Here is a 15,523-nt window from a genome sequence, read left to right as displayed (position 1 = left end):
CTCAAAGTGGATGAAAGAGCTCAATGTGAGACAGGAATCCATCAAAATCCTGGAGGAGATCATAGCCAGTAACCTCTTTGACATCGGCCACAGCAACTTCTTTCAAGATACATCTCCAAAAGCTAGTGAAACAAAAGCAAAAAGGAACTTTGGGACTTCATCAAGATAAAAAGCTTCTGCACAGCAAAGGAAACAGTCAACAAAACAAAGAGGCAACCCACAGAATGGCAGAAGATATTTGCAAATGACACTACAGATAAAGGGCTGGTATCCAAGATCTATAAAGAACTTCTCAAACTCAACACCCAAACAACAAATAATCAAGTCAAAAAGTGGGCAGAAGAGATGAAAAGACACTTCTCTGAAGAAGACATACAAATGGCTAACAGACACATGAAAAAATGTTCATCATCATTAGCCATCAGGGAATTTCAAATCAAAACTACATCATTAGTTTTTGATGTAGTGTTCCATGATTCATTGTGTTTGTATAACACCCATTCTCCATGCAATACGTGCCCTCCTAATACCCATCATTGGGCCAACCCATCTCCCCACCCCTCACCCCTCTAATACCCTCAGTTTGTTTCTCGGAGTCCATAGTCTCTTATGGCTCATCTGCCCCTCCGATTCCCCCCCTTTATTTTTCCCTTCCTTCTCCTAATGTCCTCCATGTTATTCCTTATGTTCCACAAATAAGTGAAACCATATGATAATTGACTTTCTCTGCTTGACTTATTTCACTTAGCATAATCTCCTCCAGTCCCAACCATGTTGATATAAAAGTTGGGTATTCATCCTTTCTGGTGGCTGAGTAATATTCCATTGTATATATATGGACCACATCTTCTTTATCCGTTCGTCTGTTAAAGGGCATCTCGGCTCTATTTCATTTATTTCTGCTCTGTTCTTTATTTCCTTCCTTCTACTAACTTTGGGGTTTGTTTGTTCTTCTTTTTCTAGTTCCTTAATCTGTAAAGTTAGGTTATTTATTTGAGAGCTTTCTTTTTTCTTAATGTAGGTAGTTATCACTATAAACTTCCCTCCAATAACAGCTTTTGCTACATCCCATAATTTTGGTATATTTTATTTCTATTTTTATTCATCTCAAGCATTTTTTAATTTTCCTTTCATTTCTTCTTTGACCCACTGGTTGTTCAGGAGTGTATTATTTAATTTCTACAGATTTGTGAATTTTCCAATTTTCCTCCTGTTTAATGCCTATTTTTATGTGGTCAGAAAAGATACTTGACATGATTTCGATCTTCTTAAATGTGTTAAGTCTTGTCTTGTGGCATAACATATGTTCTATACTGGAGAATATTTCATGTGCAAATGAGAATAATGTGCATTCTGTTTCTCTTGAATGAAATGTTTTGTATATATCTGTGAAGTCCATTTTTTTTTAAAGATTTTATTTATTTATTTGACAGAGAGAGAGATAGTGAGAGCAGGAACACAAGCAGGGGGAGTGGGAGAGGTAGAAGCAGGCTTCCCGCCGAGCAGGGAGCTCAATGTGGGACTCGATCCCAGGACCCTGGGATCATGACCTGAGCCGAAGGCAGATGCTTAACGACTGAGCCACACAGGCGCCCCCTGTGAAGTCCATTTTATTTTTTTAAAGATTTTATTTATTTATTTATTTATTTATTTATTTATTTATTTAGGTGGGTAGGAGCAGAAAGGGAAGGAGAGGGAGGAGAAAAGACTCTCAAACAGACTCCACACTGAGTGCAGAGACTCACACAGGCCTCAATTTCATGACCCTTGTGATCATGACCTGAGCCAAACCAAGAGTCAGATGCTTAATCTACTGAGCCACTCAGGCGCCATTCCCCCCCCCCATTTAATTTATAGTGTTGTTCAAGTCTGCTGTTTCCTAATTGATTTTATATCTGGATGATTTATCCATTGTTGAAAGTGGGATATAGACGTGCCCTATTATTGCTATTTCTGTCTCCCTTCAGTTCTGTTAATATACGCTTTATATATTTAGCTGTTCCAATGTTGGGTGCATATATATACTTACAATTGTTACATCCTTTAGATGACTTGGTCCTTTTATCATTATATAGTGACTTTGTCTCTTATGACAGTTTCTAAGTTGAAGCCAGTTTTGTCTGATGTAAGGACAGCTACTTCTCTCTTTTGGTTTCCATTTGCAAGGAATATCTTTTTCTATCCTTCACTTTCAACCTATGTGTGTCATTAAAGTTAAAGATGCATTCTTTTTCCTGAAAGAGAACATTTAATAAAAATGGTGCATGTGGACTTGAATTTCCTTGATGATTGCCTCAGTACTCTCCTTTCTATTTGTTGGTATAAGCTTAGCTTCACTGATATTTCTGGAGGATATTTCTAACCCTATCACTGAATGTTTTCCAAAGTCTTGTAAAAGTAGCTGTAGTTGATTATTTCACCCATTCAGCAAATATTTATTGAGCTCTTACAACATGCAAGACAATTTGTTCAAGAGGAAGCTGATTAAACATCAGCTCTTATGTTGCCTTACTTATCTCAGCAGATTGCTCTTCCATAATAACTACTGTAATCAGTCCCCATTTTCAAGGGTTTCCCTATGGTATTCATTTATTCACTTATTTAACAATTTGTACTCCTTAAGCACCTTATGTTCTTATTTAATGGTTTGTATTCCTTAAGCATCTTATGTTCTTGCCACCCTATGTGGCAGGGATTATATATTGAATAAAGCAGGCTGGTTATCCACCCTAAGGTAGTTTACATTCTGGATGGAGAGAAAAATGCCAGGAAAGGTAACATTATTACAGAAGAGCTTCTGTCTAGCTTCTGTCATTATATAATGATTAAAAAATAAGTTGAGTATAATATATAGAGAGAATATAAGTTGCAAGGGAGAGAACTATTTAAATGGATCAGCCTCTGTATAAATGTCTATGGTGTGACATTTAAGCTGAGGCCAACCTCAAGAAAGAGACAATGTTGGAATACACAAAAGCTAAGCATGGAAAGGACAAAACAAAACTAAACGTGTTCCCTACCTTCAAGGAGACTAGATTCAATAGACAAATCAAATCCAGACTAGTATATTTTTAAAATTCAGATTTTTTGCAATGTGCACCTGTCAAAAGTTAATACTTTTTTCAATGATTAATGTTGATGATTTAAAAAAATGATTTTAACTGTTAATATTCCCATAAACACTAAAAGCACAGGGGCGCCTGGGTGGTTCAGCCATTAAGCGTCTGCCTTCGGCTCAGGTCATGATCCCAGGGTCCTGGGATCGAGCCCCACATCGGGCTCCCTGCTCCGCGGGAAGCCTGCTTCTCCCTCTCCCACTCCCCCTGCTTGTGTTCCCTCTCTCACTGTATCTCTCTCTATCAAATGAATAAATAAAATCTTTAAAAAAGCAAAACAAAACAAAAAAACAAAAACCCACTAAAAGCACAAATTTAAAAAGATGCTTGTTTGTTTCTAATACTCTTCATAGTAATAGCACTTTAAACAATGATTTTTTTTAGAGAATCAAAAATTCTTGGGGCGCCTGGGTGGCTCAGTTGTTTAAGCGACTGCCTTCGGCTCAGGTCATGATCCTGGAGTCCCGGGATCGAGTCCCGCGTCGGGCTCCCTGCTCCGCGGGGAGTCTGCTTCTCCCTCTGACTCTCCCCCTCTCATGCTCTCTCTCTATCACTATCTCTCTCAATAAATAAATAAAAATCTTTAAAAAAAAATTCTGAGTTATTCTGGAAGTTTGCATTTACTAATGAAAGTTTTGATCTGGTATCTAGTTGATAAAAGATAGGTTTCTAAGATAGTCATCTTTATTAATTGGGCAAAATGATTATATTCTTTGTATTGTAAGTATGTCTAATTGAAATTCTAAGATGGTACATTTTGTTTTTACTAAGAGATATTTGATTAAGATCACATAAAAATATTTTAGAAAATATAAATAGGGCTGTTTCACTACAAAATACTCTTGTCCTATTTTTGAAGCAGATTTTCCCAATATCAGAAGAAAATATCATAATAAAAATTATGCTCTTATTATTGCTCATGATTACTTTATTGGTAAGGAAAGATCAGATTAGGACAAAGAGTTTTGCCTGCTCTGAGCTCAATGACCTCTCAGAGGGAAGAGGAAAAAATGTGGACTGGTTGATGTTTGGGGAGGAAGGGAGCCCCCAAGGAAAGTATCAAAAAAGTGCTTTTATTGGGTCTCTGTTCTTTCTGGTCTCTGCTCTTTCCACTATGAAGGTCACTCCAAAGAGAATACTATCCAGCAAAGAGAAGCAGAGCAAATATATAATTTTCCAAGTAATCAAATAAAATATTTATTTTATCTGTTACATAGTGTTGGTAAAAATGAAAAATGTGTCTCACGAATTTCCTTGATGATGGTGCTAATAAGGATGATTTTCTTCCTCCTTTTTCTACCTTCCCTTGTTCTGTTTTTTTTTTTTTCTTTTCTTCCTCCTTCTCTTCCTTCTCCAAAAGTTTACTCATGTTTCAACAACACCCTTAATCAATTGATTCTATTAAGTCACAACTCCTGGGTCATATTTAAACACACTTTGTATAAATTTTTACTGACCCACCTAATGCTTTCTTGTAAATCACTTGATGTTTTCAGACAAGTTGGCTTTTGCTAGATTTGGAATATTTAGTCATTTATTACAAATAGATACTAGCTTTTATTGTCAGAGCCTTAGGTCTGGGAGAATTGTTAATGAATGGAAATGCAAGTAAGGGCTTATGCTATATTACCAATTTAGTTCTTCTAAAAGTCATCCACATTAAACTGGTTTCCACAACTACATAATTCATATTGCTAGCTAGTAATATGTATTTCATAGAATTGCGTATGTTACCAATAAATGGTGACTTTCTGGCTTCATTGATCTAAGCACAGATAGGATGGTTAATATTATACATAGAATTCATTCCTAATTTGGTGATCTACTTCAGGTAATATCATCTCACCATAATTGGACCTTTGTACCCAAAAAACTCACTTTTAGAATACTGCAGCCACAGCAATAAGAAAATATTTTCTTTTTGTGCTTTTGTTTGTTTTGTTCACCTTGTCCAGACATGGATGTCATAGAGTGCTCCTTGCAGTTCCCGGATGATGATTACTCCTGGTGGGACCTCTTCATGAAGATCTGTGTCTTCGTCTTTGCCTTTGTGATCCCCGTCCTCATCATCATCATCTGCTACACTCTGATGATCCTGCGCTTGAAGAGTGTCCGACTCCTTTCTGGCTCCCGAGAGAAAGATCGCAACCTCCGTCGGATCACCAGGCTGGTCCTGGTAGTGGTGGCAGTCTTTATCATCTGTTGGACCCCCATTCACATTTTCATCCTTGTGGAGGCTCTGGGGAATGCCTCTCACAGCACAGCTGCCCTTTCCAGCTATTACTTCTGCATTGCTTTGGGTTACACCAACAGCAGCCTGAACCCCATTCTCTACGCCTTTCTTGATGAAAACTTCAAGCGGTGTTTCAGAGACTTCTGCTTTCCAATTAAGATGAGGATGGAGCGACAGAGTACTAGTAGGGTCAGAAATACAGTTCAGGATCCTGCTTATGGGAGGGATGTTGATGGGATAAATAAACCAGTATGACTAGTCATGGAGATGTCTTCTTATAGTTCTTCGGGAAGAGAAGAGTTTAATGATCTCGGATTAACTCAGATTAGTACTGAAGTCTGAGATGGAAGGTAGAATTTTTAACAAACTTCTAGAAATCTCATGGTCTGAAATTGTAAGATGCAGGCTGCGTTAGCCACCCAGGTCAGTGGAAGCCTCGAGGCTGTAGGGATGGAGTATAAAAGATTCAAGTAAGCAAATACAGCCCCTTTATAAGGCAGGGAAGCAAGGCTGACTCCCAGTTCCTTTGATGAACAAAGAAATAAGCCTTTTTCTTCTGGTTACCTAGATTTAGTCCAGGACCCATCTGCTGTGGCCTTTCCATGCAATGTGGTTCCAAAATCTCTGTTTAAAAAAAAGGACAAGGAAAAAATTCTTGGTTTCAGAGGATAGTAGGTGTCCAATCCAGATGCTTTACATTGACAGCAACAACCTGAATAAAAACAAGAACCATTCCCAGGGCATGTGCCCAGCTCACTTTATGCTACATGGATACACATTTCCTGTGGCCGTATAGTGACGATTCTGACTTAAGTATGGCTTGGACCCACACCTGAGGTATCTGATGTTCATGTATAATAGGAAATTATCTTGATATTTATGAAGTTACTTAAACATGCCAAAGGTGATTTCCAACATAGTTTAATTTCTTAAAAGACACAGTTTGTTTCACAGCATGCTATTCAGATAAATAATTTCATGATAAATCATGTCCTGATGTCAAGAAATATAAAGTGGTTTAAATATCACTGAAAGTATATATATTTCACCTGTAAATAATAGTATACGTGTAAATAAGGACCGGGCTTGCCTTCCAGTCAGGCACTTTCCCGAGGACACACTAACAATACTGCCTGAGTTATTGACGGTTGATGCGGAGACATTTTGTGGCAACATGAATTTCTTTCTGGGAATCAGTCAGATGCTGTCTCTTTCAGACCCTTGAGCACCATTTAGGCCTTCAGTGGTGCTCTTAAATCATGTGTTAAACAACCACAAAATATTCACTCATTCCCAGGTTATTGACTTGGCAGAATCTAATTTATATGCAGCATCTCTTCATGAACATATAGCTGTTACCAAATTTTCTATCTGTGGAGGGAGGGCGTTTTGCTCATGTTAATCTTGGGCTAGGATTTTGTGGCTTTTGGCAGGAAGTAGAAATGTTCCTAATTGTGGGCTGAACAAGGACATTATGTCACCTGTGGTGCTTGGACATACCTTGCGCTGTGTTCTGTGAAGAGCATACTAGCTGAGGATCATGCCACGAGTAGCACATTTAGGATAATTTTGCTAAAACTTCCAGATGATATATTAATTCCCTCATCTTTCCTCTGAAACTTATGATTTCAGAGGTAATGGCTTTTTCTGTAATTTGCCTGGGCAGAAGAAAGGGATAATTTAGAAATAACCCCTGTCTCTTCTCTTCTTTAAGCCTATATGTTATCAAGGCAGCACCCCCCAGAATTTAATGGGAAAATCAAATTTATAGACCTACATGCTCATAGACATCATTACATCTCTAATTTCTGTTCACTGTGTACTTTCTGTCTTGTATATATACTCGTTCCTTTTGGAAACAAACCTTGCATTGAAAGCTTTATATGTGGCTTCAGAATTTTACTATGATGATGTTTGTCTACATTCCAGATTTTCATGGCATCTAACATGACTTAAGGCAGAAAGGCAAAGTTCTTCTGAATGAACCCAAAGTGCTCTTTCGAGCATTTCTAAAATTTCAGTGATTTTCTTTGGTGTCCTTGTATTCTTATAACTAAATGTAAATAGGAATAGCTTAAATATTGGTTGGCATTCATCCCTTGGTTAAAAATCTTGGCTACCATATAGAAGGGATATTTATACAGAGAGTAACTTCAGGAACAAGCCCTACTGATGTGAGAAATATACAAATCTCTTTATGGAACAGTAAGACCCAGGAGATTTTCTTGAAGGATTCTTATGCAGTGCACAAATATACAATTATGGAATAAAATTATAGTAATTATAGTAATGGGTTCTCTTTCACTTAGCACCCCATGTACCCTTATGGCATCTGTTGCCATTATTGGAGTCTGAACTTTAGCCAGATTATCCTGCATGTCTTTTTATCTAAGTTTGCAGCCCATGGAGAGAGAGAAATAGGTGAGTACCCATGAGAGATGTTCTAAGTTCTCTATTATTGTGGACACCAATTTCCCCAAACCGGAGGAAGAGGGAGTGGCTTTGTCATTTTAGGGCACTGCTTTTAGGAATGAAAAAGTGAGTCATATATGTTAGAGAAAATACCACTTACACAAAAGTATTCATTTGTCAAAAGTGTGTATGTGTGCACACGTGTGCATGCATGTGTGAGTAAGTGAGTGTGTGTCTGTGTGTGCATGTATGTGTGCTCATGCGGGCATGCATATGTGAAAGTGTGAATATATGTCTTTCTGTGTGTGAATTGTGGGTGTGCATGCCTGCGTGTGTGTGTGAATATATGTGTGTGATTGTTTATGTATGCACGTGTGAGTATACATGTTTGTGCATGTTAGTTTGCATGAGTATATGTGTGTGTGCATGCATGTGTGAGTGTGAGTAAATGTGTTTACATGTGTGTGATTGTGTGTGCACATGCATACATGTGTGTATGAGATGATGTATGTTTGTGTCCCATGTCTTGATATTCCTGCTCTCTCATCACAGCAAGGAGGGCACACAATTTGCTGTGTCTCTTTGAGACCAGAACTGTGTGTATTGAACCTCAAGATCAACTCTACATATATTCCATCCTCCCACCCTGGTGACTTCTGGAAGATAAGATCTAGTGAGGGATCATAAAAAGATACAGAGAAATGAAACAGCCATGCAGGAGGCAGCAATGAGGGTGAAAACCCATAATTCTAACCGGGAGGAGACTGGCATTAGTGTCTCAGAAATACTCTTAAGAATCTAAAATCATCCCCTATGCAAAGAGCTTAAGTCAAAACTCAAAGCATAATGCTACAAAAGAAACACAGTTTAGAAAGTTAGTTTTGAAAAAATCAAGGAATATTTACATAAATCTTAAGAAAGTGGTTCCATTCTATGATGTATTACTGAGAAATACAAGTTCTTAAATCTGTAGAACCATTATCGGACAATTTATAGATGTTTTGTCTAGTATTGGGATGTAATAAGATGAATAACTAGAATAAGAGGAATACATTTTATTGATATTCCTTATTGGCTGGCTTTAAATTAGACCTTTTTAAGGAAAAAACTATGACAAGCCTGTATGTCCATCCAATGAGATTTATTTTCTAAATAAGAACTGTTTGGAAGATTCAGGATAAATATGAAAATCCCATCCCAAAAGGACATAAACCTGTTTGCCCTGAGGCAGTTTTCTTCTCTGAAACAAAAGTATACTCATATATTCTTTATTGTATATACTTATATCTTGTACTTTTGGAAGGTGATAATTATGCATTGTATATAAGATTGTCTGTCTTGCAATAAAATAAAAATTGCACCTGCTCAAAACACAGCAGTCAATTACTGTGGTAAATCATTTATTATTTAATGGCTTTGATGATGCTGTACTTCAGTAAGAACAATGTTACCTGTTTCTCAAAACTAAAAACAGTCTCTTTGATTTTTAATCCATGACAATGTCGTGGATAATTAATGGAAAGGAACAAAACATGTAAGGATCTAAACCATGATGCTAAATTCCAAAACCTACAATCACTTAGGAAAACTCGCATCTTTCCACAGTTACGCTGTCAAGATCCCAGAATCAATGTTACACACAGCCTTCCCTATGGAAAACCACTTTTTCATTATGGAAAATATTCAAATTCAAAATGAAACTTTCCCATCAATAAAAACATAAAGAAATCACACTCTCCTGCCCCTCTTCCAATACAACTACATTAACACCATAAATTACCTGTTTCTAAGCCTCATGGTATTTGTACACATAGAGAGTAATTTAAAAACTGGTATCTTGACAAAAGAAATATATATATATATATTTTGGTAAACAGAAACAAACTTAGGGAAGGGAAGTCAAAGAGGGACTCCTCTTGCTAACTGGAGAGAACACACTAGCAGGTTTTATTTTCATTTAAAACAGCAAATTTCTTGTTACAAACTTTATATTTGATTGATAACTCAATTTCATTTGGGATTGGATATCAAGTATAAGTTGGACTGGAGAGAAAACTATGCAGCAAATTTTAGGCATTATGATATCTTCTCCTCTCTGTAATTAATTTGCTGCACTGTACATTCCTACAGATAGTCTCGAGGTTTGTAGAAACTAGTTGATAACAATAAAAAACAAATATAACTAATTTTTTCAATAACTGTTGCTTGAGAGGATGTTCAATCATATTTGTGTCAGGAATTATGCCAGATTCTGCATAGATAAACAAAACAGACACAATTTGGATACTTATGTCTAAGAAAAACAAGCAATTAAGGAAATAATTACAATGTATTGCAATGAGCACAACCTAGTGGATACAACCTATTCTAAAAGGTTTATCCATTTATGTAGACATACTTTTAAAAATGCTTTATCTATGTCTATACACTGCACCTGGAACTACTAGAAAAGTTAGAGTAACATTATTCTTACATATGAAGATAGTTAAAATGGCAACTACTAGTAAATAACATAAGTGACTTTGTGGGTTTTAAATAGTCGAGGAAGGCTATATGTTGAAAGCCAAATCAATTAGGAACAATATAGTCTTGGAATTATACCAGAGGATGAGACATTGATAATTATGAGCTGTGCTATAAAGGTGTTCGTAAAACACAGACCAAACTACAGGGTCTAGTGTAGTTACTTTCAACAATTTTTAATGAAACTAAGGAGGAAAGAGTTAAAATAGCTGGTTTGCAACCAATTCATTCCCCTTGTGGAGGAGCCCTCTTTACAGGTGGGACAGGAACAAAGATCGTAACTGCCTAATATCCTCAACTGGACCTCTGATAAATAATGATTTTTGCCTGGTAGAAGAGACCTTATCTATAGAATGCCCTTAGCAGGATGTCCCTGGCTAGAAGATTATTTGTAATAAACCAGTAATCTATAAGTTTATAGTTTTGAAGGGCATGAAGTGGGTATGTTTCATAACGTAAACACTCCTTGTGGTGGCCTACAATTTCATCAGAAACCTCAACTGTTATTTAGGGAAAGAGATTCCATGTCAAATGTGGGAAAAAGGGACCAGGGACCACCCATGAAGTCTCAGATGACTCTCTACTTCATCAAAGTTGTCGATTTTCTGTATCCTTGAAAGTATAAATAAAAATTGATATTTCTGTGTCACACTGTGCCTCAACTGTAAATTTACACTAAAAATATGCTGTTCAAGCCTACAAGTTATTTACCAAGTATCAGTTAAGTTTTGATTTAAGTATCAGTATATAAGTATCAGTTAAGTTTTGATTTAAAACTAACAATGCTGCTATGGCTAGTACTAATAATTATAAAACCTCATATTTATTGTTACACTGAGTGTTTTCTATGTCCTGAGTTCCTACACTCAACGAGCCTATGAGTTAGTTGAAATGGAAAAGTCAAGTAAGTTTGCCAGTGTGACATAGTAAGTGGCAGAGATTATGACATGGAAAATGATGGGATTTCTCAGGATCAGCGTTCTTGGATGTTGGTAAGCTGCAACAAAAGAGATCGGGAGAGTAAACACCAGTAAACACTTAAATCGCAGCTCCAGTTGAGATTTGTGTGGTCGTGAGCAAGGTATTATTTTTTCTGCATGACAGTATCCTCTGTAAACACTGACAAAAAGAATACCTACCGCATAGAATTATTGGGCTCCTATAACTAAAGTCAGTACTCAACAAGTGTTAGTTAATATAATTACTACTATTCTCGATTAGCCCCACTGCAAAAACATTGGATTCCATGATTTCCATGGTTTCTTCCAATTCTAAAACTGCACAACTCTGAGATTCCCCGTGGGCTGCTTCACACAGCCATGTGACACATCATCGCCATGTGAGGTCCAGCAGGTAGTGAGGACACAATTCTGGAAAGAGAACTCCCACAGCTATCTACCACAGTACCCACCTCATCAAATCTTCCATTTTTTCCTCAGTGGCTCCAGAGGAAGAAAGGGGAAGAATCTGGTAGGAATAGAAAACCAGGGATAGTAGCATTTAAAGAAATGTGCATGTGAAAGGTATTTGCAGGTGGAGGTGGGGGTGAGGCGAGGTGTGGGATGGGGAGAATAAGAACAGCACTGTCATTTACCTTGGCTGCCACAGGGATGAGGGACATGGAGTTCTGACAGCTGCATCACTTCTTTCCTGTTCTGGGAATGGGGCTCCAGATTTATGTATAGCCAAGAAGAAAACCCACACTGAAAATATTTATATTCTTGAGTATTAATTCTAAATAGGAATTAGTTTTCAAATTTACAAATTTTATATTAAAAAAGAATCCTTAAATAGTCTTCAATTTAGTAAGTAAAATTTAACACATAAGCCCCAGAATAAGCAATACTTTTGAAGGTTTTTTTTTTTAAGAATTTATTTATTTATTTGAGAGAGAGAGAGTGAGAACAGGAACACAAGCAGGGGGAGTGGGAGAGGGAGAAGCAGGCTTCCCACTGAGCAGGGAGCCCGATGTGGGGCTTGATCCCAGGACCCTGGGATCATGACCTGAGCCGAAGGCAGACGCTTAACGACTGAGCCACCCAGGCACCCCCTTTTGAAGGTTTCTGACAATATTTTAGAAATAATACAAGGTGACATCTGTTAGAAAAAATGAATATTTGCAGATGTTAGAAATAACACTAAAAATGGCACTGCTAATAAAAAACACAATGTACAATTGCTTACCATGATGACTAAATTCATGCTTTTCTTATACCCTCCATATCTTCCATATCTTATACCTCCTTATATCTTGCATAACAATGAGACTTTGTCATACAGTGGCTATTTATACCCAAATTTATCCCACAACTATCAGGTTTAAATTAGACACCATTTGGAGGATGAGAGATCCAGGCATTTTACTGGCATGGAGAAGAGATTATGATACAGGGGAAATGAGAGAAAATGACTTCAAATAATGTGTCTTCAATCCATGTACAGATGGGAGAGTTTTGCCATTCTTCCTTGTAACCCCACACAAAGCCATGACATATGCCAGCTGGAGCATGCTTCCATTTGAGGGAAAATTAAGAGTGTTTATATTCTGAGATAATTTGAAGAATAGTGCACCCATAAACACTGAATAGATATTTTTTTGTAAACTAGAAGATATTTTTTGTAGCCTGTTTTCATTTTGGAATTCTGCTTAGATGAACATACTACAATAAGATGACCCTCTCAAGATCTTTGCCAGTATGCTTCCTTTATTCAATGCTACTTTCACACCCCTAACTTTATTTTCAGATTAAAAAACAAATCTCAGTGTTTCTTTAAGTTACATTTTGAAATTTGTTCCTCTGTACATAAGGCTCTGTTTCTAAGGACTACTTTTTAAGGAATAGAGGGTATTTCCATTTAGATAGATATGTAGGCAAAATTTTTTTGGCTTATGGACATTTTCTTGATTATGTAATTTAAATATTAGTTCAGTTATAAATAAGGACTTAAACAATACCAACCCATATATACATACACAAGACCTCAAATATTTTGTTAGGGATTAAAAAAAAAAATGAAAGTCAACACTGTCTTTATTACTGAATTGTTTTGGTCAAGGCTTTCCAGCATTTCATTTTTTGTGATTCAGCTGCACATTGAACTGGGTTTTCTGGGTGATATCTACTTGAGCAGACTTTGCTAGTATCTTTCTTATCATTATCATGGAGTAGATTAAGAAATGACTGGCAGTCAATGGGTAAAGTATTAGCTGTTTACTAACACCACTCTTTCTATATCATAGGAATACAGAAGGAGCAAAGATCCAGTCATAAAGAGTGGACATACAGTCAACTTTCACTGGTCTCCAGGGGGAGGCCCATGGTATGGAACTTACAAATACCCCCAGACCATTGATTCTTTTCATACTTCTGCTGCTGGAAAACCACACAGTTTATAAAATAATGACAGTAATTTTTAAGATTTGACTCATTGTGGCAGACTGTATTTTCCAAATTGGCATGACTGTATCTTTCGTTCCAAGTAATCTTCACACAGTGTGAATATCTTGAAATTCTTCTCATCTACTGCGAGGTTTATGTCCCTCCCTTGAACCTGGATATATCAGTGTTACTGTCTCAGTCCACAGAATATGGTGGAAATGAAGCCATGTGATTTCTGAGATTAAATCATAAAACACCAATACTTCTGCCTTTCTCTCTTGGAGCCAGCTGCCATGTTGTGAGGAAGACCAAATAAGACCCTGCAGAGAGGCCGCATGGAGAAACTATGGGTCAGTGGAAGAGCCAGCTGAGGCCCAGCCAACAGATGGCTTCAACTGTCAGACAAATGAAGATACCTCCCTGTGATTCCAGTCCCTAGCTGTACAGTCACTCCTGGCTGAGAACCCAACGTGAAACAAAGCAAGCCATCCTACTATCTCCAAATTCCTTACCCACAGTATCAGTGAGCATAATAAAATGCTCGTTTTACACTACGATGTCCTGCAACAATTTGTCATATAATAACCAGAACACACACAGATAAAAGCACTCAGATTTCATGACCAGCCTCCACTTAGAACCTCCCTGTTCACCTCTTCATACAGCAGATGCGAAAAACTACTCCTCTTTATGAGAAAAGGAATCATCCTGAGCAGTTAGCCTTTGTTCCAAACCTTGTTAGCTCACCAGTTCACATCTTTTCTAAAGAACAGAAATATATAAATGCTGAGGCTTCTAAGAAACTCATATTATATCTCCTTCCCTCCAGCTACCACTGGACCATAAACAGCAGATAACAGACATAACTAAAAAGGCAGCTGTGGACTGGGAGATAATACTGCAATGAATTTATTAATAATGGAAATAAGCAATGAGTATAGAAATTTTATAAGAATACAGAAAATACATTTATTTTGGGTATGGATAGTTTCCCCATCATAATAGTTTGTAAAAAGTAAATTTATCATTACATATCACTTCAGATTTCTAAATATTGTATCAAATTATACAAATGATATTACTGACAACATTGTGGGAATGTTGAAAGATCATGGTTTTGTGAGCCAGAGAAAGTGGGATTTGGAATCACCACCTCCATTTCCTGACATGTTATTTGACAGTTCTTTGTCTTGGTTTCTTTATGCACTAAAAAAAGGGAAGATAAAAAAAATGTCTACTTTGATAATCTTTTATCAAATTAGATTGTTTGAAATTTTGAGTTAAAAATCAGAAATACAAATAGATATGTCCTTTTTTGGTACAATGTTGAATACATTTCCCGAGGCAAATTGCATAAAGTTTAATAGGCTGAACAAAGCATCAAAGAGCCCATAATTATTTTCTCTTAGAGTAATTTATTTATTTTATTTGTGTTTTGTTCTGTTTGCATTAGTGGCAGGTGGGGTATTAGATTATATGACTGGGTACAGGAGCAAATTCGTTAAAGCTTTACAGAATAAAAAAGCCAGGAGAGCTTACAGTCAGCTCCTTAAAACTCAAAATATTTGGATTGTAGTTTACAGTGACTTTCATTTAAGACTTATGTGTTCAGGGGGATGAAAGAGATGGGGTGGCTGAGTGATAGACATTGGGGAGTGTATGTGCTATAGTAAGTGCTGTGAATTGTGCAAGACTGTTGAATCATAGATCTGTACCTCTGAAACAAATAATACATTATATGTTAAAAAAAAAAAAGAAGAAGAAGATAACAGGAGGGGAAGAATGAAGGGGGGGAAATTAGAGGGGGAGAAGAACCATGAGAGATGATGGACTCTGAAAAACAAACTGAGGGTTCTAGA

At 36.9% G+C, this 15,523-nt stretch overlaps 1 protein-coding gene and 1 long non-coding RNA gene across 2 annotated transcripts in view; both read left to right on the top strand.

The window, feature by feature from the left end:
* The window catches only part of OPRK1 (opioid receptor kappa 1), a 30,952-nt gene extending 23,984 nt beyond the window's left edge, over positions 1-6,968 (top strand). Inside the window, exon 4 of the mRNA XM_081815989.1 lies at positions 5,072-6,968. Coding sequence (XP_081672115.1) covers positions 5,072-5,604 — 533 coding nt within the window. The 3' untranslated portion in view covers positions 5,605-6,968. The remainder of the gene's footprint in view (positions 1-5,071) is intronic.
* Positions 1-15,523, top strand: part of LOC145720900 (uncharacterized) — a 447,488-nt gene that overhangs the window by 158,150 nt on the left and 273,815 nt on the right. The window lies entirely within an intron of this gene.

This window comes from Leptonychotes weddellii, chromosome 4 (assembly GCF_054177405.1).
Source record: "Leptonychotes weddellii isolate Sample4059 chromosome 4, ASM5417740v2, whole genome shotgun sequence".
Classification (NCBI taxonomy): Eukaryota; Metazoa; Chordata; class Mammalia; order Carnivora; family Phocidae; genus Leptonychotes; species Leptonychotes weddellii.
Note: the sequence above shows the minus strand (reverse complement) of the source record. Positions and strands in the feature narration are given on the sequence as shown.